This window comes from Orycteropus afer, unplaced genomic scaffold (genome assembly GCF_000298275.1).
Source record: "Orycteropus afer afer isolate SDZICR_OR568_19922 unplaced genomic scaffold, OryAfe1.0 scaffold00150, whole genome shotgun sequence".
Classification (NCBI taxonomy): Eukaryota; Metazoa; Chordata; class Mammalia; order Tubulidentata; family Orycteropodidae; genus Orycteropus; species Orycteropus afer.
The window spans coordinates 882,285-908,427 of NW_006921737.1; the positions used below are offsets into that span (position 1 = coordinate 882,285).

General features: G+C 40.8%; 1 protein-coding gene across 1 annotated transcript in view; it reads right to left on the reverse strand.

Annotated features, from left to right (window-relative positions):
- ABHD2 (abhydrolase domain containing 2, acylglycerol lipase) overlaps positions 1-26,143 on the reverse strand; it is a 95,279-nt gene that overhangs the window by 29,992 nt on the left and 39,144 nt on the right. Inside the window, exons 2-3 of the mRNA XM_007946092.1 lie at positions 19,109-19,284; positions 12,252-12,419 (exon numbers count right to left, since the gene is read on the reverse strand). Of these exons, the coding sequence (XP_007944283.1) occupies positions 12,252-12,419; positions 19,109-19,284 (344 nt within the window). The remainder of the gene's footprint in view (positions 1-12,251; positions 12,420-19,108; positions 19,285-26,143) is intronic.

Below are 26,143 nucleotides of genomic sequence, written 5' to 3' on the forward strand. Positions count from 1 at the left end.
AAGTGGAATTTGCATATGAGCAGTTGATGGTCTGTTCCACAATCAGCTCCTGGCCTGGTTTTGGCTGAAGATATTGAGCTTTTCCACCGCCTCTGTAGCAATACCGCCTCAGAAACCCAAGAAGGGGTCACTATGAGTCGGATCTGACTTGAGGGCAGTGAGTTTGGTGGTTTTTTTTTTTTTTTTATGAGACTACAAACTCTATAAAGCAAAGATTTTATAGGTCGTGTTCACAACTGTATCTGCAGGGCAGGTGCTCAATCAGTATTACCTAGATGAATAGACAAGAGTGGGTGCACTATATCACATGCCCTATGAAAGGGGCTTAAATATGAAACACAGATGACAAGACAGATGTAAAGAGATAATGTGACTTACCCAACCTTGCACAGTGAATAAATGGGCACACCGGACTTTGAATCCATGCCTAACTGTAAAGCCCAGGTCTTTTTACCTTGTGTCACAAGTCTATGTAAGCAATAGTAGTACTGCAGGGATTTATTTTCTAATTATTAACAGTCTGACATTCTCTCCATCAGAACCCTTTTAGACTCACCTACCTTTACTCAGGTTTGAGCCTAATTATTTGAGACCTAGAGCAGATGCTCACATATCACTGGGGCAGTTACAACACTCAGATTTGCTACGCAGCTGAGGAGCAATTACAGCTAATTATGGAAGCACTTTGGGAGCCTCAATTTAATTAAATCCAAACACATCTGATTTGGATAAAAGGCCAGACCTGCCTGATGCTGGACAAGCTGTTGGGGTGTTTTGGGGAAGAGTGCCATCCCTCCCAAGCAAGGGAAGGACACAGACACAGCGTGTCTGCCCAGCCTTCTGATAGGCTGTGGGTTCCCCTGGGATCTCCACCTGATGTCATGTACCAAACACACTCAGTGATTGGGGCTCCTTGCACTGTTTTATAGAGAACTACAGTAATCTGTTTTTTAATTCTAGGAGGATTTGAATGAGGTCCTATGAATTTAATTCTTACGGGATTAGCACCAGTAACAAGACATCTAATCTCTTGCTGCTGCTTCTAAAGATGAGATGAAATATGAGACGCTAACCTGGCCTTAAGAGATGAGTACTACAGGGACATCTTGGAAAAGCTACCCTGCTGAGAACAGGAGAGACCTCTGCCTTTTCTCTAACCTCCTACCCCTAAAGAAAGACAAAGCAAAGCCTGCCTTGCCTGAAAGCTACTATATCAAAAGCCATTTCCCTAAATGGCACTAACATGATTAAGTTGGCTAAAACACCAGAGCCCTGGTGTTCCTTAGGGATGGAGACCTTGAGTCATCTGTGTCCTCCATGCCAGGCATGGGCTGGTACATGGTGAACGTGCCATGTCAGCTGGAGAAGAAGGAAGCTGAATCACATGGAATGGAAGCACACAATACCTGCCTGTGTGACTGGGCCAAGCATGGGAGAGAAGTACTTATATATCTTTCCCAAGAAGTTTAATTCAGGAGAATGATATGATCAGGCTGAACACCATGGAGGGTGGAAACCAACAGACCCTGCCATTTTCAAAGTGTGTGAGTCATTTCTTCAAAGTATGGGGAAGCTAATGCAAAACTGAATCACTCAGGAAGAAAAGAGTTGTAGGAATAAAAAGTGAGTGTCCCTCTTTGCCCATCAGATTAGCTGCCCTTGTCCTCATCTCTGAAACAAAGATTTTCACAATTGAGTGCTCCTGGCTTTGCTCCCCCAGGTACATTGTTGTCACTGAGTTGATTTCAACTCATGGCAACCTCATGTATTCAATGTAGAAACTGCTCCACAGGATTTTCCAGGCTATGACCTTTTACAAGTAGATCGGCAGGCCTGACTTCTGAGGTACTTCTGAGTGGGTTTGAACCACCAACCATTTGGCTAGTGTCAAGTACTTAACTGTATGCTCCACCAAGGACTCCTCCCCCAAGGGCCTAAAACTGGCTGAAGGTTAAGTGTTGCAGTCTTGTCCTGAAAGTGTAGTATCTACCATTGCTTTCTCCATATGACCCTCCATCACATTCCCTGCAGCTCCTGGCCCGAGTACCATCCCAATGTACAGCAACTCTCCGCAGATGACCTTAGCAGGGATTTTACTAAGATGGCTGAGCTTTCACAAATTCACTACTGCCGCTTTCACATTCTCGCTCTTCTCCATCTCTTCCTCCTCCCTTCCCATGTGTTCTTTTGCCATTGTAAGACTCTACTGTTGCAGAAGTTACACAATTCAAAGTTGTCCATCTAGAATCATGAATAACAAAAACAAACAAACAAACAAAAGGGCTCTTGTGGTGTAGTAGATAAGGCATCTGGCTGTTAACCAGAAGATCAGTGGTTCAAATTCACCAACTGCTCTGCAGGAGGAAGACTGAGTCTACATCAATGGTAGACAGGAGAAGCATCTATCTTCATGATCTATCAAATGTCTTAGATAGAGGAGCAGTAAAATAAAATAGAAGTGCATTAAAAATCATTCTCTGCAACTCCCTAAGGCAAGATGTGTTGGACCACAGAAATCTCTATAGCATACTGCAGGCATGGTGACCATACAGACTAATTTGTATAAGGGAGTCCTGAAGTTCATCTCTTGTTCTGATGCAGTTACTAATAAGCCCCCTTTCCACTCTCAAAAGTGTCCCCGTTGGGAGAACAATGTGGAACAAAACTCAAAATCATAAAAATAAAATAAAAAGGGACCAAATTTGTTGGTTTGATAGAGCCTAGTAGAACCCCTGAGATTATAGCCCCTAGCTGCCCTTCAGGTCTGGAATTGAACTTACTCCTGTGGCTTCCAACCAAACAAAAGACAGGCATATGAGCTGAACATTTACATTAGGCAGACACACTTCCTTGGAGAGATCTATCATGGGAGAACAGAAGGGCTGTGTATGCACAGGGAGACAGCTCAGGGGGCAGGAGTACATGAGAAGGAAGGACACAGGGAAGAGGTAACTATGGGGTGGAAGTGGGAGAGGAGCTATTGCATTGTGGGAAATTGCAGTCAATGTCATGAGACAAAGTGTATGTGAACTGCTGTATGGAAAGTGAATCTTCTCTGTAAACTTTCACCCGAATCACAATAAAAATTAAAAACAAAACAAAACAAAAATGTCCCAGTTGGGCTGCTAAATTATATGATCTCTCCAGCTAAGGGGCCTCCCTTCCTTCCACGACTAAAATCCTGCCCTCTGAGCAAAGCAAAATTTTCTGGTTTTGCCTTGAGATTCCAAGACAGTTGAAAAGCAAAACTCCTCAGTATGAAATCAGTATGTTAAAGAGCACCTCCTTTAACAGTAGGAGCTCTGGTAGCATAGTGCCTAAGGCACTTGACTGCTAACCAGAGGCTGGCGGTTCAAACCCACCCACCAGTCCTTGGAAGGAAGATGGGACAATCTACTTCAATAATGATACTGCCTCGGATATCCAAGGAGGGGTCACTATGAGTCGGGTCCGACTTGACAGCACATAACAACAACAACCACCACCACTTTTAATAGTAGCCAATGCTTAGGATTTTAGGTAACTAGCCAGAAAGCCAAGACTCTAGAAGTGAAGAAGGACCCACTTCTTCACTGTTTAAACTCATGGGGGAAAAAGCCATTTAAATCTTTTGAAACCCTTTTCCATGCCAAAATGCCCCAGCTCGTAATTTTGGTCAGAGATGGGTGCTAAATTCTTAGAAGGGTCATGATTCTAATGGATACAGTTACCTTTATGGGAACCCATGCCAGATTCTTTTTATTCACCTAATATAAAACAGACTTTCAAAAAAATCCTATTTTTTTTTTTCCTCTCCAAATAAAGATCAAACTTTCTGGCTATAAACTTAAAAAGAAAATTCTAGAAATGGAGTCTAGAATAACCACAGGTGGGTAATTCTAGTTTTCAGCTCATTTCCTTGGCTGGTGGGTTTGATCTAGCTCTACTTTGCTCTGAGAATAAACGCGGGACCGTTGGGATAATAAGGTATTTGGTCAAAGACAGAAACATGGAGCAGAATGCTTCCTGATTTTACTGGTCTCCTGAAGCATCACTGAGGAAAATACTTCCATTCCAAACACTGGCTGGGTTAGAAAATCAATTGGGCCAATAAAAAGGAAGCCAACATATCCATTGCTGTAGTGTCCCCATTAAAGATTATGCTCTGGAAAATACACTTCGAACATTTTTTTGAAGACTCCTATATTTTCCTCCATTTCCAAGTGTTATTCCTTGGTCTCATCTACATTATAGAGTTGTGTATCTGGGCTGGATATAGTATCCTATTTCAATAAGAAAATTTAAAAGATAGTTTGGCAAAATTCAACCTTGTGGGTTCTAGTAGTCATCCTAATGGTTTCACATTTTATTTTTGGCCAGATCAGCTAATGTTATGTACTGTTGGATTGTAATTTAATTCATCAAAAGGGAAATACTTAACATTTTCTAGTTTAAAGTATATACGAACTGGATTTTTTTTTTTTTTTAATCTACTGAGGCAAGTGGTGAGAAATATTATTTTTAAGAATGAAAATAATGTTTAGAAGGTTAAAATACAGCCAACAGAGCACAATGTACTACCATAAAAGCAATTTGCCAGGACTGATTTTAAGAGTTAACTGAATACAGAACATAGTGGCTTTGAGCTGGAGGGGTGTGATGCCCATCCCTCAGCCACCAGATTTGGCAAGGTCAACAATGAAGGCTGGACAGCTGGAATGCACTGCTTCCTTCAAAATAACTGCCCAGGGCCTGGTCGTCCCTGTATACAGAGTCAAAACTCAGATGGAGCACAAAAAGAGAGAATTTTCTGCTCAGTAAGCACAGCTTCTCAAATTGGTCCTTGCAAAAGTACTTATGAGGTCAGCTGTATGAAGCTGACAGAGAGGTGAGGTCATATAACTATTTAAATAAACTCTTACCTTTTCTCTTCTAACTCCCTGTTCACTGGACTCTAAATCACAGGCTCTTTCCATGTTGTGGGCATTTTCTGAGCATTTCTTTTTAAGTGATATACTAGATGTAGGATATTAACAAAAATAAATATTAAGAACTAAAATCTGATCCCTGTCTGTAAAAAGGTTGCAGCTGGTAAATACTCTCTTTGGACATACCGAACCATTAGGCTTTGACTGAATGTGCCCAACCTCCCCCCTCATGCCCCAACACTAGATGGAGAGTAGTTTTCTTCTGCTAAGATCGCAGTTTAAGACGGCCAAGAGCTTCTTCAGCGTGCCTGGAAGCCTGACATCTACTCCAGAGTGATGCAGTTTGCACAGGGAGAACTCACACAGCCATAAAGCTCATCCATCTAAGACATGCTAGTTTGTAAAGTATCACCTTATATCTGCAAACTGTCACCTCGGTCCTCGTTCAGTCCGCATTCTGTAAACACCGACATAGTGGGCACTTTCGGAGGGCCCAGCAGGATTCTAGGCACCGGGAAACTACACCAGGGGGTGCAGTGGGCTTTTGCAATGGAGAGTCAGATTCTAAACATGTAGAAACTGCATAATTTCATCAAATCGTAAGAACCTCCAAGGATATAAACAGAAGGATCTACTGATAATGATGGGGGTTTGGGGTTAGCAACATTGGATGGGGGAGGGGAGTCAGGGACATACCCTCTGAGAAGGTGACATCTTAGCCAAGATCCAAATGACAAGGAGAAGCCAAGCAATGACCGCAGAAGAGCCTTCTAAACAGAACTTGGGCCACCCAAAGATTAGCAGGCCCTGGGGTATTTCTGTAGCTAGGTGGCCACTGGGCAGGGTGGATTACCCAATAAGAAAGGTAAGCACAGGCTTACTTGTGTTTATTTATTAATCTGTAGGGAACAGTTTTATATACTGATGTGGTGAAAAACATGTGAAACTTTCCTACAGATTAGTAAGCACAAGTAAGCCTGTGTCTACCTTGCTTAGTGGGTACTCTATCCCTGTCAGGAACTGTAAATTTGAAGACTTTGTTTCTGTAGGCAGGTGCTGTTGGGTTGGAAGGGTGACACATGCCAGTCATACCTAGAAGCAGAATCTGTGACGTGGTAAAAAAATGTGAAACTATTTACTACAGATTAGTAAATAAGCACAAGTAACCTGGTGCTTACTTTGCTTACTGGGTAATCTGACACTGCTGCTGGGGCCATCCCTCATGCTCACATACCATCCAGGTGGGGACTTGATACCATGGACTGTGGCATGTCCTGGAGATCCAGAGATCCTCTGAATATCTCATTCTGTCAACCCACATGGAGAAGGCAGACTTGGCCGGGGGCCTATTAAAAGTGGCTTAAGAAACCTAGCAGCTAATTGTAATACATGGGCCTGATTTGTATTTGTATTTGAACAAAATATAATTTAAAACCACCTCTTGTCTCAGTTTGTTGTACTGTGGTGGCTTGCTTGTTGCTATGATGCTAGAAGCTATGCCACTAGTATTTAAAAAACCAGTAGGGTCGCCTATGGTGGACAGGTTTCAGTGGAGCTTCCAGACTAAAAACAACGAGGAACAAAGGCCTGGGGATCTACTTCTGGAAATCAGCCAATGAAAACTACGGATCACAATAGAATATTATCCAACATAGTGCTGGAAAATGAGCCCACTGGGTTGGAAGGCATTCAAAATACACAGTGGCTGCAATTAAGGGCTTGAACACACTAATAATCATGAAGACGGGGCAGGACCAGGCATCATTTTGTTCTGTTGTATATGGGGTCACCATGAGTTGGAGTGGACTCCATGGCAATTAACAACAATATAAGTTAAAAAGAAAGAAAAAAGACAACTGGAGAAATGGAAGGTTAACTAGATATTTGCTATTAAGGAATAGTGTTAAATATTTCTGGTGTGATGATGGCATTGTGCTTAGGTTTACAAAGAAGTTCATATATCTTACTGATACACACCAAAATAATCACAAATAAAATGATAGGAAGTCTGAGACTTACTTTAAAATAATTTTTGATGCAGAGAGGTTGGGCATTTAGATGAAACAAGATTGGCCATGAGTTGAATAGTTGAGTTTGGGTGATGAGTAGTACATTGGGTTATTCTAAGTTAATTCTACTATTCTCTCTATTTTTGTATACCTTGAAAATTTCTCTAAGAAAAGTTCACACACACACTCACACACACACACACACACACACATGAACTAAAGGGGAAACAAAGGATGTGTAAGACCTCTATCTGTGTCGCTCAACCCTGGCTACACACTAGACTTCCGGGGACTGGGTCCCTGGCATTGGTAGCTTTTAATAGCTCCCCAAGGGACTCTACTGTGCAGCCAGGTTGACAACTACTGGCTCCTGCACAAATAGAACTGGAAGCCTTTTATGGGAGAAAGAAAGGAAGACCTGAAGGAAAATGCCATATTCCTGGATGGATGAAAATAAACTCTTCCAAGTTAATTTGTAAATTACAATTCACATACAAAAACAGTGACACAATGTGCTAGAGTTCACTAATATCTGCTTTTCTTCCCTGGGAAGGACGTATCTTCCCCACCCACTGCAGTTTGACTTGGCTGTGTAACTTTGGTCAACACACTGTAAGCAGAGTGCCCTTCACTGTTTCTGGGTAGAAGCTTCTGAACCATATTCCTTTACTCCCTCAGGTGATGCTTCAACTGGCAGCCACTACATTAGCAGGCTCCTTGTGAGGACAGTGATGACAGAGATAGAGAGCCCTCAGCCAACAAGAGGTGCATACACACTGTGAGAAAGAAAGAAATCTTTGTTTTTACTCCACTGAGATTTGTGGCTTGTTTCCACAGCGTAAACGTGTAAATGTGTATCTTGATGGATACAGAAATTCAACACAGGACTTGACAAGATGATTCTAAAGTTCAACTGAAAAAATAAAGAGCCAGGGGGCCAAAAGCATACTCTTAAGAAGCAGTGAGTCAAGGTCTATCAGATAACAGACCATATCACGCAGCAACAATAATTAAAAATTCCTAAGTGATACTGGATGGAGAAACAAAAGTTGACAAATAACATTTGTACTGAAATATACAAAGCCCATAAATAGACTGCCAACAAGTTTAAGAATTTAATACATGAGTCACTGTGATAAAGGTTTTTAAGTTCTAGCCTGTAAACTGCTGGGGTGCTTCAACAGTTACCTGTCAAAAGTAATAAACATGGGTTTTTGCTCTAATGCTTTCAGCCAGTTTTGTTTAAAGATTGTTCCTTATTCACCAGTCCAGAGAAGCATTCATTAAAAGCATACTATTTTAAACTGAAATTACATCAGTGGCACCTAAGAAAACACATCTCTCACTAGAAGATGCTTTATTATTCAGATTTCAACAAAGTATCTGAATTTCGGGTTTTTGACCATGTAAGAGCAAATTAGTTTGACATTATCCTTACAGTTAAAAGATGTGCCTCAACAGTTACAAACTGCACTGACTCACAAAAAACTAAATAGCATGCCTAGAAAAATCACCCATATATTCCAGGTTACCTGTCTTTCTGGAAAATACTGAGCTGTAACAAACTATCCACCACCTGTCTGTCAATTTGTTGTACTGTGGTGGCTTGCGTGTTGGTATGATGCTGGAAGCTATGCCATTGGTATTTCAAATACCAGCAGGGTCACCCACAGTGGGCAAGTTTCAGTGGCGTTTCCAAACTAAGACTAGGAAGAAAGGCCTGGTGACTTACTTCAGAAAACTAACTAATGGAAACCCTATAGATCACAACAGAATATTGTCTGATATAATGCTGGAAGATGAGCCCTTAGGTTGGAAGGCACTCAAAATACACAGTGGCCATGACAACAGACTTGAGCACACCAATGATGGTGAAGATGGCACAGGACCAGGCCATGTTTTGTTCTGTGACACACAGGGTAGCCACGAGTTGGTGCTGACTCAATGGCAACTAACAACAACAAAACAAACTACAGAATTTTCTTCTCAAATTCTGATGAAATAAAATGCAACAACAATAAAAGGAAATAGGTGATCACTTTTAAAACTTTGGGGGCTGAAGCTCTTCCTAGAGGGATTCACTAATCCCTACGGATTTTCCATGTCAGGGCCAGTTTGCTAGCCCAAATCCTGTCAGTCTCCAAAGGCATCATGCTTTTTGCCTGGATGGTCCATCCCACGGCCCCTCCCTTTCCATTTATGAGCTCTAACCCATCCCCACCACTGAGAACCCAGTTCAAATGCTTTTCCTTGGAGAATCCTTCCTTCTCAACTCAACTCGCCTAGCAGAGTCTGAGCGGTCTCCATGCTGCCACAGAACACTGCCTATACTCCTCTCTGAGTCCACTCTCTGTAATGTGTTGTAATTATTATTATTTTTTCTAAATTCAATTTATCCTGTTGTTGCTGTTGAGAGTATGAACAGTGAAACATACACCAATCCAACGTTTTCTACACAGACAGTTTAGTGACACTGATTATATTCTTCCAGTTGTGCACCATTCTCACCCTCCTTTTCTGAGTTGTTCCTCCCCCACTAACATACACTCATTTCTCCTAAGGTTCCTCCTATCTAATCTTTTGAGTTGCTGTAGGCAGTTTGATCCCATATAGACAGTTGAAAAGAGCACAATGCTCAATGTAATTATTATTATTTTTTATGTTCCTGTTTCCCACAAGAAGGGTACAGGGAAGGGGTAGACACAGGGAGGAGGAGGAGGAGAACTTTCTGTGGTTGGGGATTATAAGCAGGCTGTGGAATCAAACGTGTATGAACTGTTGAGAGTAAAACGAGTCTTCTTTGTAAATATGCACCCAAATCACAATTTTAAAAAATAATAATTAAATAAAATATATTCCTGTCCTCCCTGCATAGCACTTATTTGTCTGGGCTATGCAGACCATAGCCAGTCTCTTGTTAGCATTAATGGACTTTCAAATATTTGAATAAAACAACTCTTAACATTTAATAAATGTTTACTACTTGTTAGGCATTCTACTGCCTACAAAGCCCATAGTAACTACATTTCATTGCAATCCTTTTTACAGTTGAAGAATCTGGAATTCAGGTTCAACAAACTGCTCAAGGCCACACAGCTGGTCAGGCAAGGCTCTGACATCTGGTTCCAGAGGCTGTCTCCTGACCCAGCTCCCCTCTAATCACGTCCTACACTAAGCCTACTCTTCTCTGCTCTGTCAACCATGAGACTCTCATGACCTGTGTATGATGATGTATCCCAATCTAGTCTCCTGTGTTCCTGGCCTGTAGCAAATCCCCGTGGGGTGAGGAGATCTGGCTAGTCTATTAGTTCTGAGGTGATAACTGAGGCTGAGGCAGCCAGATACAGACTCCAATTTTAGTTCTTCTACCTATTGGCTCTATGCCCTTGCTCCAATTACTTCTTTGTGACCTTGGTTTTTTTTATGAGAATGTTATTATCTGTCTTGTGGACTTGCAATGGAGATGAAAGGGATAACTATATCTAGGTAAGAGAGCAGTGCTGCACCTGGTACACAAAAAGTGCCCTCAGTGGGCAAGACATTTCTGATCTTGTTGTTGGCACAACGTGCTGTCAGAGAGTGCCCCCAAGCCTCTGTTCCAGGCCCTGTGGCCAAGCCATGCCTCCTTATCCTCTACTTGTACAGATGGATTTTTATGTCCAAGTGCGAGATCTTATCATTATTCTCCATCATTTCCACTTCTGTCAGATTCTACCTGTTTCTGTCTTTGGGATCAGCTCTGGATCCACTACTCCCCATGTGCCTGTGCCATCTACAGATCTGAACATTCACCTGTACCTTCAAGCCACTGACTACACTGTTGAACAGAACTGTTGTTAGTTGCTGTCGTGTTGGCTGTAAAACAGGTATCTTTAGAGGGTGGCAGTGAGTGCAAAGACTGCCAAAGTGAGTGCAAAGAAGGGAATGGATGTGAAACACTACACTATGCCTGGCACAGAGCAACTGTTACACCCCTACTCTTCCCTACAGGGGATGATGACACTATTACTTGTTATCAACGGCAGTGTAAACTGGGGCAACCTTGCTGGAGGACAATCTGACAAAATATATCAAGAGCATTAAAAAAAAAAAAAAAGTTGATTCCATAACCCATTCCTGGAAATCTTCTCTAAAGAAGTCATTACAGAGAAGGGGGAAAAAAAAAACAAAAAAAACCCAACGCTATGTTCAAGATATTTAGGGCATCATTACTCACAATATCAAAAAACTTGAAATACGTCACCTCAATACCCCACCAAGAGGAATGGTTAAATAAATGATAGTGGAGTGACAATAGCAATGGGTTCTTAAAGTGATTAAATATAATGACCACACATCTTTATGTTAGTGAATTTAACACAGTGATTTAAATAAGTCACCATAGATATAGACTGATTTCAACTAAATAAAAACTATTTATACATAAAGGCAGAATGGGCAGATGAAATGAAGAAATAAAAAATTATGGCTATGGTGAGACTATAGATACAATGAAGGCTGTTTCCCATTAAAACATAATAGAATTCATTTGGTCATAAACACCTCAAATGTTTGTGCATATGTAGAAATATTTCATGTGTTCATTATTTATGTGTCATATATAATCTGAAGGGAGAGATAAAATAGAACCAAGAATGAGTAGTCCAGAAGACAGAGCCTCAGAACCATAGGGCTTCAATTATGATTACAGTCATAAAGCTTATTTTAAATATGAAATACAGTTTCTGTTCTCAAGGAACTTGAAAACCAGTAAGTTGCTACTGTGTCAGGTCCCCTAACCACTGACATCCACATGCCTCATCACCACCCTGCCAGTCACATGCGTCCTGAGGAATGAGCATCAAGATGGCAGCGTAGCGAAGGGAGAGAGCTAAGCTGCCCAATGACCGGGCTCCCAACCCTGCTTTGACACTTATGAGCTGGAGACTCTAGACAATACCTTCTCCTGTGAGTTTCAGTTTCGGCCTCTGTGAGATGGAAAGGCTGACGTTGGGCATGGCATCATAAATGCCCAATATAAGTTGGCTGCTACTGTGTGCCCCACAATTTCTTCTGCCCCACCTCTCTGCTCAATTGTAAAAAAAAAAACAAACCCAATGCTATCAAGTTGATTCTGACGCTATCAAGTTGATTCTGACTCATAGCGACCCTGACTATGTTTCCAAGGCTATAAATTTTTATAGACGTAATGCCTCTTCTTCCTCTTGTGGCATTCTTGTAGATAGGGTATAAACTCTAAACTTGAAAATAAGGCAGAAGCAGAAGGAGCAGTGCACTTGCAGTGAGAACCAGAAAAAAGAGGGACTCCATCCACTTGGCCATGTCCCATGCTTACCGTAGGTGAACATGCGTGGTGAGGTCAGTTCAATGTTGGGCAGGGCACCCAGGTGGTTTAGCACAGCACACCGATAGCCATTTTTCTGGGCATAGTCGACGAAGGTGCGGATGTATTGCTTTTCGCTGTGATTGGCAATTCCAGGGCAGATGACCATGGTGATATCATCTACAGGGTGGAGAAAGAGATCCCAATGTATCCAATAAATGAAGACACAGTAACAAAACAAACAACAACACACTGCCATCGAGTCGGACCCAACTCTTAGCGACCCCTCCTTGGGTTTCCGAGGCAGTATCACTACAGAAGTAGACTGCCCAACCTTCCTTCTGAGGAGTGGCTGGTGGGTTTGAACGGCCAGCCTTCTGGTTAGCAGTCTAATGCTTTAGGTAGTAGGCCACCAGAGCTCCTGAAGACATGATAAATGGATACAAATGGATATAATTACACTTCACTGACTCCTTGGAAGGAAGACTGGGCAATCTACTTCCATAGAGATATCGCCTTGGAAACCCAAGGAGGGGTCATCACTATGAGTTGGAGAGGACTTGATGGCACATAACAATAACAATGACTGAAAAAAATGGTAGGAGGACCTTAATATCCATCTTTCCACTCAATTCTCTGGGAAAGACTATCTTTCCCTTCTAGCTGGAGCCGTCTATATCAACACTTTTCAAACTATTTATGGTGAAGGTCTGGTTTTTAAAATTTTGAGTCCATACAGAGATACTTTTGACAAATACAATAAAAACTGATTACTAGAAAAATGTGTGAAAAAAGTATAAGCCTCAATTTTTCATTAGATTGAACAGATATAAAATTACTTTGTTGAATTGTTATGCAAGTTTCCTAACATTATTCTCAATTTCTACACTTATTACAAAACATAACAAATGACCCATGGACGAGCATTGGGCTGTGGACTACATTTTGAGAAGCACTGGTCTGCAGTGTTCCACCTGGTAAGGATTTCTAGCCTTTTCTTGAAAGAATGAGTAGAAAAGACACTTCATTGTATCCTTAGCTCCTAGTATTGTTGCTGTCAATTCAACTCTGATTCATAGTGACCCCACATTTGTCAAGAATAAAGCTGTGCTCCATAGCGTTTTCAGAGGCTGATTTTTTGGAAGGGAATCACCACGCCTTTCTTCCAGCGTGTTTCTGGGTAAATTACAACTTCCACCCAGGAACTCTTGTCTGACACATAACTGGTGCTAAATGCTTGCTGAGTGAATGTATGAATAAATGAGTGGGGGGAAAATTTTTTTTTTTTTTTTAATTTTTGCACAGACCTTTTTGCACAACAATTTTGCTTTCAGGTATTTGTTCTACAGATACCCCTGTACATATGTAAAATATATTTTTACAGTATAGATTTTATAATGGCAAAAGACTGAACACAACCTAATTGTCCAGAAATAGGCATCTGGCTAAGTAAATTATTGCATATCCAAGGGATGGGAGGTTATGTAATCCTTAAATATAATGAGACATCTTTATATAAACTGTATTTGTAGTGTCTGGGGTCTTAAAAGCTTACAAGTGGCCATCCAAAGCACAACAATTGGTCTCTATTCACCTGGAGCAAGTGAGGAGGAAGGAGACTCAGGAATAGGAGAAGGATATGGAATATGTGGCTAACTGTCTTCATAAACTGTCTCCTTTGCCATGAGACCAGAGACAAATGGATGGTACCCAGCTACCACTACCAAACATTTTGATCAAAGATTCCATAGTAGGATCCTGATTAAAAGGGGGAAATGCAGAACAGAATTTCAAATTCTCATGGAATCCAGACTTTCTGGATCCATGGAGACTGGATGAACTCCTCAAACTATGGCCCTGAGATAATTGTTAAACCATAAACCCAAACTATCCTCTGAAGTCTTCTTAAAACCAAACAACAGTCTAGCTTAGCTAGTAAAAAAGGTCTGCCTTGAGCATCGCACTCTTTCAAGATCTATCTATATGGGATCTACTTGACAACAGCAATTCAAAAGATAAGACAGGAACCTTAGGGGGAAGTGAGTTTATGTTAGTGGAGGAGGAACAAATCAGAAAAGGGGGGTGAGAACGACTGCACAACTCAAAGAATGTAGTCAATGTGACTAAACTGTATACAGAGAAACTGTTGAATTGGTGTATATTTTGCTGTGTGTATTCTCAACAGCAGCAAAATAAACAAAATTAAAAACAGAATAAAACACTGAAATGGCAAGCTCCTGAACATATATTAAGTGAAAAAAAGCAAGGTATAGAAGAGGGTCATATTATGCTACCATTTTTGCGGAGAAAAAAGATATCTAGGTTGATAAATAAAGTCCCTCTCACTGCCATTGAGTCGGATCCAACTTATAGTGACCTCTCCTTGGGTTTCTGAGGTGGTATCACTACGGAAGTAGATTGCTCAACCTTCCTTTCATTTTGTTCAACTGCTAATCTAAAGGCTGGTGATTTGAACCTACCCAGTGGTACTATAGGCAAAAAGCTAGTGATCTACTTCCATTAAGATTATAGCAAAGAAAACACTATGAAGCTGTTCTATTTTGAAACACACAGGATTGCCATGAGTCGGAACCGACCTGATGACAAACTAACAACAGGTTTATAAATGGATCCACTAGTTCTGGAAGGATACATAAGAAATGTAAGAGTGAGTACCACTAGGGAGGGGTCTTGTGTGTGGAACAGAGGTAGGAGAGAGACTTACACTTTCACTGTATCATCTTTAGTACCTTTTGAATTTTTTATCAAGGGTACGAATTACCCTATTAAAAAATACGGATACATATTTTTCTTTAAAAGAAAGTAGTGTTTGGGTCATTAAATCTGATCATTAATTTTCCTTTCAAAAGTTAAGATAAAAACAATGAAAAAATTCTTAATGCTGGTAAGGATAGGCAAATTGGTAAGCAACTTGACAGTATTTATAAAGAATGTTTATAAATTCATAAATTTTGATGAAGTAATTGCAATTCTTGAAATCATGCTTAAAATTTCATGATTAAGCTTAAAAGCTTGCAAGTGGCCATCTAGATGCAATGATGGGTCTCTCCTTGTCCAGAGCAAAGAAGAATGAAGAAAACCAAAGACACATGTAAACAATTAGTCCAAGGAACTGGAACTCCATCCTCAGCCTATATGACTATGAGACCAGAAGAACTAAACGGTGCCTGGCTACCACTGTCAACCACTTGGTGGGGGTCTATGTAGGAGAGCCTGGAAAGAATGGGAGAACAATGTGGAACAAAACTCAAAATCATTAAAAAAAAAAAAAAAAAAAAAGGGACCAGTTTGCTGGTCTGATAGAGTCTGGTGCAACCCCTGAAAAATGGCCCCTAGCTGCCCTTCAGGTCTGGAATTGAACCCACTCCTGTGGCTTCCAGCCAAAAAAAAGACAGGCATACGACCTGAACACTTACATTAGGTAAATATACTCATTGGAGAGATCAATCATGGGAGAATAGAAGGGCTACGTATGCACAGGGAGACAGCTCAGGGGGCAGGAGTGCATAGGAGGGAAGGACACAGGGAAGAGGTAACTATGGGGAGGAAATGGGAAGGGAGCTGCCGCATTATGGGAAATTGCAGTCAATGTCATGAGACAATGTGTATGTGAACTGCTGTATGGAAAATGAATTTGCGCTGTAAAATTTCACCCAAATGACAGTAAAATTTTTTTTTTAAAAAAATTTATGATTAAGGATGCTTATAGTGACAAATCTGTAAACAACAGCCAATCAGTTGCCATTGAGGAGAGTTCAAGTCATGGCAACCCCAACTGTGTTGGAATAGCTCCATAGGACTTTCAATGGCTGATTGTTTAGAAATTGATCACCAAGGCTTTCTTCTGAGGTGCCTCTGTGTAGACTCAAACCTCCAACCTTTCAATTAGTAGCCAAGTAAATTAACTGCACCACCCAGGGACTCCGCCCAACAAGAGAAGAATGGTTAAATTATGGTATAACCACATCATGAAATATTAAACAATCATTACAATTATGATTTTGAAGACTTTCAGACTTTTAATAACATAAGAAAAATTTATAATATATGTAATAATTCCAATTTTTGACAATGCATAGAAATGGAAGAAAATGTTAACAATGGTATGTTGGGTAGTGGGATTATGGCTGATTCTTATTTTCTTCTTCAACTGTTTCTGCATTTTCTAAGTTTTCTAAAATGGGTAAGTGTTTCTTTTGTGCTCAGAAAAAAAGTATAGTTATTACTCACTTACCTTGTTATCCGACATTTCACATTTATATTAACAGTAAGCAATCTATAAGACTAGTTTATGCATTAATGACATACATCTGCCAGTAACAATTACCAATGTGTGAGGTGAGAGTAATGCTGGCTGTGATGGTTAAGGTTATGTGCCAATTTGGCTAGGCCATGATTCTCAGTGGTTTGGCAGTTATGTAATGATATAATTTGGCAGTTATGTAATGATGTAATCATCCTCCATTTTGTGATCTGATGTAGTCATCCTCCATTTTCACATAATGCTGATTTTTGCATTATGACCTGGTCTTTGGAACCTAACCATGTTGTTAAGTGAGGAATGGGTGTAAAAATGAAAAAAGGGCTGCTTTACTCAGTGCATTTCTTGAATGCAAATACTGCCCTAGAACTATCTTCATTCATCCTTTCTGCAGTGTAGGGTAGGTCAATGTTAGAGATGGGGAAGGGCAAGTAAAACAAAGAATCAGAGTTTTGATTGTTTCTAACTTCCCACCTTGGTCCAGAAGGGAAATGGTCAAACTAAATTTTGTGTTTTAATTGCAAAAGTAAAAGCATTCCAAACAAGAGAAAAAATTTAATTGGGTGTTATGAATAAATTTTGTCCCCCAAAAATATGTGTTGTAAATCCTAACCTCTATGCCTGTGGTTATAATCCCATTTGGGAATGGGTTGTCTTTTTTATGTTAACAAGACACGATTAACACAGTGTACAAAATATAAAAGGAACAGATTAAGCAAACCAAGGGAGGGGAAGATAGGTGCCAAGCCACATGGAGATCGCCAAGGAACAAGGAAAGAGAAGGTAAAGAGACAAGGACCCTCCTTCAGAGGCAACAGAGAGAGAAAGCCTTCCCCTAGAGCCGGCAACTTTAATTTGGATTTCCAGCCTCTTAAACTGTGAGAAAATAAATTTGTTTGTTAAAGCCATCCATGTGTGGTATTTCTGTTATAGCAGCACTGGATAACTAAGACACTAGGTATGTTGTTGTTGTTGTTATGTGCCGTCGAGTCGGCCCCGACTCATAGCGACCCCTCCTTGGGTTTCCGAGGCAGTATCACTACGGAAGTAGGACTGCCCAACCCTCCTAGAGAAATAAATATTTGAAAGACCAGTTTCAAGATTTATAAACATAATGTGAACTTCTAACTTCTAAATCTATCCATTCCTTCTGTGACTCTAGGGATTCTTACATTTAACTAGACAGATAACAAACAATTACACAACAGGTTTAAAGAGCAATAGTTAGCATGAAGAAATAAAGCTGGATGGTGTAACAAGTTTATTGGGAAGCAAATATTAGGTACGGGAGTCGGGGATGGTCCCTCTGAGGAGGTGACAGATGGTGTAACAAGTTTACTGGGAAGCAAATACTAGGTACGGGAGTCGGGGATGGTTCTTCTGAGGAGGTGACAGCTGAGCTGAGGTCTGAATAACAAGAAGGAGGCAGCCATGTGAAGGTCTGGGAAAGAGCATTCCAGGCTGAGGGAACATAAATTAAACCTTTGTCACTAGCTACTCAGCAGTTCTAGTTACTTTAAATAACTGAGAGTTATAATGTTTACTGGAATTTACCCATAAATATTTAAGAGCTCCTATAAATAACTACGTACCTTTGATACAACAGAATTCAAAAGGCAAGTTCTCTTCTGCTAGAAAAGACATTCAAACAAAAGGATGCTAGCATCTGACTCCACTTTCTCAAAAGTCCTCATTATCCAGTATAATGAGTGGTAAGCTAAGGAGCCTCCGTGGCACAGTGGTTAAGCACTCAGCTGCTAACCAGAAAGTCAGAAGTTTAAACCTATCACCAGCTCCTTGGGAGAAAGATGTGGCAATCTGCTTCTGAAGTATAGCCTTGGAAACCCTAAGGGGCAGTTCTATTCTGTCCTACAGGGTTGCTATGAATCAGAATCTACTTGACAACAGTGAGTAAATGGGAATTGTGTAGGCTGGATAGAAGAATGCCATATCCAGCAGCAATGGAAACTGGAGCTGTTGTTTCTGAGAAGCAGACAGATGTCCCAAACCCCTGCATGATAAACATGACCTTAATGCATCTTTTTGTCCATAGAAACCTAAGCTGAGGGTTTCTTAGAGCCTTGGCTATCCACTGGCAACCAACTAACAAAACCAACCTCCACTGCATGGCTAAGTTTCAGTTTTGTCATCAGTCAAGTAGAGATGACAGTAGCATCTATGTCACAGGGTCAGTGTGAGGATTAAATGAGAGAATAATATATGTAAAGCACTGAGAACAGTCCTGGCTTCTGTTTCTGTCATCAACAAAAGCCTGGGGGTTGGGGGGATGGGACTGGACTCTAAGCTCTCCCTCATCTCCTTACATCAAGCTTCTGTATTCCACAAGAGGATTAAAATAATTGCACTCAACAATGCTATCTTAAGAGCTTTACTCTGGTGCCTTGCAAGCACATGTTAGAGCTAATCCCTGCAGGTTGCTTCCAAGTGATGTATCTCAGCTGATTTCCTAACAGCCCCCAGCTGCAGTGTACAAAGTTGGTGCCATGTGCATTTACACTGTGTTCTCTCCTTAACCAGTCCTCTTTCTCTGAGTGATGGCTGAATCACATGCCCTAAACTAGCTCACCTCCAATGCAGTGCTCCGCCAACGGCTCAAAGAGGTCGAAGGTAGAAGTGGCTCCATCAGCCATGGTGATGAACTTCCGCTGTCCATATGGGTGTGGTGACCTCACCCTTCCCATTTTCCCATACAAGGCTGTCTGGATGTGTCCACTTTTCCCCCATATCAGTGGTGGAATGTATCTAAGAAAGAAACAGAAGAGAGAGAGAGGTCACTTTTCTCCATAGTCCTTGAACTTTGTCTGAAAAACATTTGAGCAGAAGTCTTTAACCTGGTCCCCCTGCCCCCCGCAACAAATTCTGTATACTAAATATAAATATAGGGTCACTATGAGTTGGAATTGATAGCACACAACAACAAGAAGTATAAAGATGGGATAATTTGTCTTGACCTTCCACCCATGTCATGATTTACGCCCCCTTCCTATTTATTGGGAGCTCTGGTAGCGTAATGCCTAAGGCATTTGACTGCTAACTAGAAGGATGGCGGTTCAAACCCACCAGGCACTGCTCAGAAAGACTGTTGGGCAATCTATTTCCCTAGTGACCACCTCAGAAACCCAAGGAGGGGTTGCTATGAGTTGGATCTGATTTGATGCCAGTGAGTTCCTATTTATTAATAAAGACTGCATCAGATTAAAGGAGCTCTAAAGGTACAGTGGTTAAAGCATGTGGCTGCTAACTGAAAAGTCGGCAGTTTGAACTCATCAGCTGCCCTACAGGAAAAAGCTGAGGCAGTGTGCTTCCATAAAGATTTACAGCCTTAGAAACCCTGTGGGGCAGTTCTACTCTGCCCTATAGGGTAGCAAGGAGTTGGAATCAACTCTATGGCAGCGGGTTTGGTTTTGGTTTGGTCTGCATCAGATTAGCTTTAGAAAACAACCAGGACATGCTTATACAGTGAAGATTTCAAACTTAAGAGTGTTAAGAAATTAAACATGGGTTATTTACATAATATAGGTTAAAAAGAAAACCTTTATGCATTTTGAACACATTCTCCTTGACAGCCTTGATAGCCTCATTAACAAATGAGCTGATGTACGTAAAACAGCTAGCACCACACCCAAGTTCACTAAATGTTCACTTCTTTCCCTTCCTTGCACGAGGCAGACCCCAGCTACAGTGGCTACTCGGGTAACCAAAATCCTGCTGTTCATAGTTACAGTAGGAAGGGCTACAAAGACTTAAAAAGCCTGTTAAGTACTTGGGGGATGAAGACCTCGCTGTCTGCCCCAGAGAATGTGCTGAAAGGGCGGAGTGCTGCACATATTTGCTGAATTAAACTAATGAAGGATACAGGCTAGTTAGCCTAAGTGAGGCATGATGCTGCCATAACAACTGTCCTTTGTAAAACACACAGTGACTCTGGTCAATGCAAAAATCACATACCAGTTAATTACTGTGAAAACAAGGTGCTTCCAGCACAGTAAAAGATGATCCCATGGGCTGAAGCTGCTATTGGTTTCTTTGGAGTGGCTTTTAGCCTAGCCTTGATAGCTGGGCAGGACTTGTGCCCTATGTAAAGTAAGAGCCACATAATCTAAAACAGGCAATGGTATCAATCCTTATCTCTGTATTATATCACAGTGGTAAGTATTTTAGCAATAAAATAATAATAAAAAAAAAACCACCTCACTGCCATCCAGTTGATTCTGACTCATAGCAACCACCATCTGGTTTCCAAGGCTGTAAATCTTTACAGAAGTAGATTGCCCCATCTTCTTTCTGTGGAGCAGCTGGTGGGTTTGAACTGCTGACTTTCTGGTTAGCAGCCAAATGCCTTATCTACTACGCCACCAGAACTCCTATTTTAGTAACAGTTTGCCTTAAGCTACTTGCTGATTCATGTCCATCATTTTTCTCAAAACCAGCTGATTCCAGAAGCTCTTATATTAAGCCAGATTTACTCTTTTGTAGTTTGGTCTGTAATTCACCAAATGTACATAAATTTAAGAGAAATGAAGCTACCACCTAAGTAAGCCATTTCTCAGACAAGCTTCCTCTTTGAAGGATGGGGAGGAGAGAGACAAGTACTTTAAGACCTAAAGGAATTGAAGTTACTGCCAGCAAAGCACCACAGCACAGAAGTCATGACATTTATATATATGTGTAAAATGTTTCATCAAAGCAGAAGGCAGCATTTATAAAAGACAAGTGAATCATGACAGTAACATAAAGCAAGCCTATGACATAAAAATGTCAATTGGTCATTTGGATACTAGGCAAGATACAGATACAGAATTTATAAAGGATTTTGGACTACCAAATTGGACGACAAATTGTGCATGGCGAGAGGGGAGTGATTCAAGAAACCAAATTCCTGATTGCTTCTGCAGCAAAGTTAAAAGACAAATTTGTTATGTTATAAATTAAAAATAGAAATATGCTAAGGTTAAAAACATTATTAGAAGAACGAGTAGACTTCATATGACTAACTTATGATCTTGTTGAGAATGCAGTATGATCTTAACAATATGGCATAAGAATAAATTTTCCTTTCAGCTATTCATAGATTTCCCGTGTAATGATAATACATGTGATCATTCCGATGACACACTCCTGGTTCAAGGTCATGTCGTCCCCTCTGAATCTTGGCAACAGGCCTTACGTGGCCTTCTGGGCTCCAGTCTTTCTCTTGCCACAGCCCTTCAGTGCATGGGCTCTAGCCTGGCCTAGGAGACCTGTCACACCCTGGGGCCTGCTGACTTCTTTATTCTTAAGCTCAAGGAACCAGAAACACCTGCCAATGCCATCCAAACAGGCACAAAGTACAACATGATCTCATTGGCTGAAGCTGCTATTGGTTTCTCTACAGTGCTGAGCTGTGTTTGCTCAATCTGTTTCCTTTGCCTGGAATGTGCCCCTTTCCTTCCACACTCAGCTTTTCTACTGATCAGCTACTACTTGTCCTTCAAATCTTACTTCCAATCCAGTTGCTGCCCGTTCTCTGGGCACTAGTGGTGGTCTGTGTGGAAATATAGCTCCCTCTGCGTACAGCTCATCCTAACATCCAGGTGGCTTGATCACTTTAAAAGGTCATGTCAAGCTCTCCCCTCATCCCCCCACCCCCAGTTGCAGTAGCCAGGTGATTCACTCATCTTTTGTGTCTCTCCCCAGGGCACATGATACACATTAAAAGCACTTAGAGAGCACTTGCTGAAATGACCTGCTAGATCTAAAAAGACTGTTGTTGTTGTTTGCCATGGAGTTGGCCCCCGGCCCGCCCTGACTCATAGCACCCCTCCTTGGGTTTCCGAAGTAGGATTGCCCAACCTTCCTTCTGAAGAGTGGCTGGTGAGTTTGAACCACCAGCCTTTTGGTTAGCAGTCAAGTGCCTTAGACACTATGCTACCAGAGCCTCTCTCTCTATATATATATAATTTTTTTTTTTTTTCCTACAAATGTTGTTAATTGCTGTCAGTGGATTCTGACTCATAGACCCGCATGTGTGCAGAACAGAACTGCTCCAGAGGGTTTTTAAGGCTGTGACTTTTTGGAAGCAGATCACCATGCCTTACTTCTGAGTGACCCTGGGGGAGGGGGGTTGAATTGCCAAACTTTTAGCTAGTAGTCCAGCACTTAAAATTGTGAATTTAGTGACTATAACATAATTGATGTTTAGCTACTGTACAGCACCTAACCACATTCCCCATTCTCAAACTGGGGTGGGATCAAATTCTCACATTTGTGTGTGTGTGTATATAAGCAAATGCCTCAGGATCACTTGGGAATTTCTTAGTCCTGTGTAAGATCAACTGTGCATAGTGAAAGTTTCATAATCTTTAATTTTATGACACCACCACCTACTGATAAAACACTGTTTTTAATTAACTTCACAATAACACAACACCAGGGTTTACAAAATTGAATTTCTGAACTCCACTTAGTGTGTTACAGTGGGGTTTTACTGTGTGTTTTTGTTTGTTCACATAATTCATCCACAAACCACAAGAACAACAACAGAAGAAAAAAAAACTAGTCACACGGTCTAAATCAGGGAGGAAATGTGGAACCAAACAATAAAATATTGTGAATGCATATAAAACATATAAACACTTAAGAGATCTTACTAAGACATTACATGGAGCAATATGCTTTCCTCTCCCTATATGGTAGTTTGTCTGAAAATATAACTAATACATAATTCTAAGTCATTCTTCCCATCAGAAGCTAGACTCCCTTCCTTGAATCTTGGCTGCCTGTAACCTGTTTGGGATGATAAAATGTGGGTTCTACTAGGCCCAACCTAACCTAACCCTGAAGAGACCTGGAGGCTTCTCTTTCCCTTCCTTAGAAACCTGGTGCCAAACTGTAAAGCAGCTCTGATGAGGCTACCTGATGGTCAGAGGCCATACAGAGAGGCCTGGAGGATGAAAAATGGAACTAAGGGCTATATGCATTTAAAACTTTGTTGCTGTTGGCTGTGGTCTAGTCAGCTCCTGACTCATGGTGACCCCATGCACAATGGAACAAAACACTGCCCGGCTCTGCACCATCTCCACGAATGGTTGCAGATCGGACTGTCAGGATCCATACGATTTTCACTGGCTAATTTTCAGAAGTAGTTACTAGGCATTTTTTCCTAGTCCATCTTAGTCTGGAAGCTCTGCTGAAACCTGTTTAGCATCATGGCAACTGACAGATAGGTGGTGGGTGCGCTAGAGGTACACCGGCCAGGAACTGAACCCAGGTCTCTCCCATGGAGGTGAGAATCCTACCACTGAACCACCACTGCCCCTTTAAATTTTTATGGCACCTTCAAATTGACTTCTAAAAAAGATGAACCAATTTCTGTTCCCACCAATAAAACACAAAAGTACCTGTTTTCCTTGCCTTCATCAACAATTAGCATTAATACTCTTTTACATTTTGGCCATGCTGACAGACAAAAGGCATCTTGTTTTAACTTGTATTTCTTAACATTGATCCAATATATGGTTTTGAAAAAAAAAGTTTCTTGTTTGAATTTGCATTTTTGATATTAGCTAACTATATTTCTCTTCTGTGAATTACGATGCATTAATATGTTTTGTTCACTTTTCTACTATGTTCACCTTTATCCTATTAACTTGCCAGTATTATTTTGTAACTCCTACATTAATCCATTATGTAGTACATGTTTTTTCCTGGTCTGCTGTATATTTTAACTATTTTTTCTCTCATATAAAATTTATATTTTGGGGTTAAATTTGTTTCCTATGAAAGCTTTTGGGTTTTGTATTAAAAGGGGCTATTTTGACATTCAATTATAAAAATATTTTCCAATATTGTCTTCTATTATTCCTATAGTTGTAATTTCACAAGCACATGGCTTCAACAAACAGAAATTTGTTCTACAGGGGGCTAGAAGTCCGAATTCAGAGTGCCAGCTCTTGGCGCTGGGTGGAGGCCCCTTCTCCTGCGTCTTGCAGCTGCTGAGGCTGACGAATCCAAGATCAGCAGGTAAAATGGTAGACTGCTGGGCAACAAGACAAGCCACTGATTGAAGTCCAGGAACTGGAGATGATGATGCACCAAATGCAGGATCCTTTCTATATATACCAGAAATGGCACACACCATAAACACAACTCTCCTTCAACTGATTAACAGCAGATTGTACCATGGAAGTGATTACACCATACCCAGTATCATCATGGGGATTAATTACATGTAGCTGCCAAGCCACTCAAAATCATGGCCTAGCCAAGCTGACACACAACCTTAACTACTATTGTTGTTATGTGCTGTTGAGTTGGATCTGACTCATAATGACCCCTCCCCTTGGGTTTCCAAGGCAGTATCACTACAGAAGTAGATTGCCCAATCTTCCTTCCCAGGAGAGGCTGGTGGGTTTGAACCGCCAGCCTTCTGGTTAGCAGTCAAGTGCCTTAGGCTATGTCACCAGAGCTCCCCTTTAACTACTACAAAATCCAATTTGTTTTCTCTTCTAATGGATAGGATAATTGTCCTTAAACCATTTTAAAACAGCCCCTCCTTTCCCTACTGATTTTAACTGTTATTTTTAACATACATCAAACTCCCAATTACATATTTAGATTTGTTTCTATATTCTCTATCCTGATTCATCGATCCATTTGGCTAGTCTCATGCCAGTATGATATTGCTATTACTATAACTCTATGAACTGTTTTGAGAGCTAGTAGTTTAGGCTCCCTTTACCATCTTTTCCAAAATTTTCTTGGCAGTTTTTGAACATTTTATTTTCCAGATGAATTATAGAATTAGCTTGCTTATTTCCATGAAAATTATAGGATTTTTTTTTTTTTAATTGGAAACACACAAAACTTAAATATCAACTGGGAATAACTGACACCTTTACAATATTGACTTGTCCTATCCAAAAACATGATGTATCTTTCCAGGTCATTTATGTCATACAGTAAAACTTTATAGCTTTCTTCATGTTTTATAGAATTCTCAGTTTTTACTATACTAATATGCATGTGTGTATTAGGGAAAGGGGAAGGGAAGAGAGAGAGCAAGCCCTGGTGACATAGTAGCTAGTGAAAGGTTGGTGGTTCAAAACCACCAGCCACTCTGTGGGAGAAAGGTGTGGCAATCTGCTTCCATAAGGATGTATAGCCTTAGAAACCCCATGAGGCAGTACCCTGTCACATAGGGTCACTATGAGTTGGAATCAACTCGATGGCAACAAGTTTTTTTTTTATATACATTCTTCTAGTTGAAGCGTCTGGGCATGTTTTATTCTTAACTACCCCCTAAAAGCAAGGATGATGTCTTATACTTCCTTAATATTCATAATGGTGTTTTGTCCAATGTTGTACTATTACCGGTTGTTAATAAATGCTTGTTAACTAAGAAACAAGCTAGACCACAACAATATAAAGAAGTTAGCCTGTCTTTATCTTCTGAACCTATTCCATGTCTGGATTTACTAACAGAATCACCCAATGGAAAAGACCTCAAGGGACAATCTGGTCATCTCTCCCCATCACAGACACCTACACACTGCCTTTGGGCAGATGGAATTCACATCATCAAGGACAGATTGTTCTGGTCTCTTAAAAGAGAATTGACTTA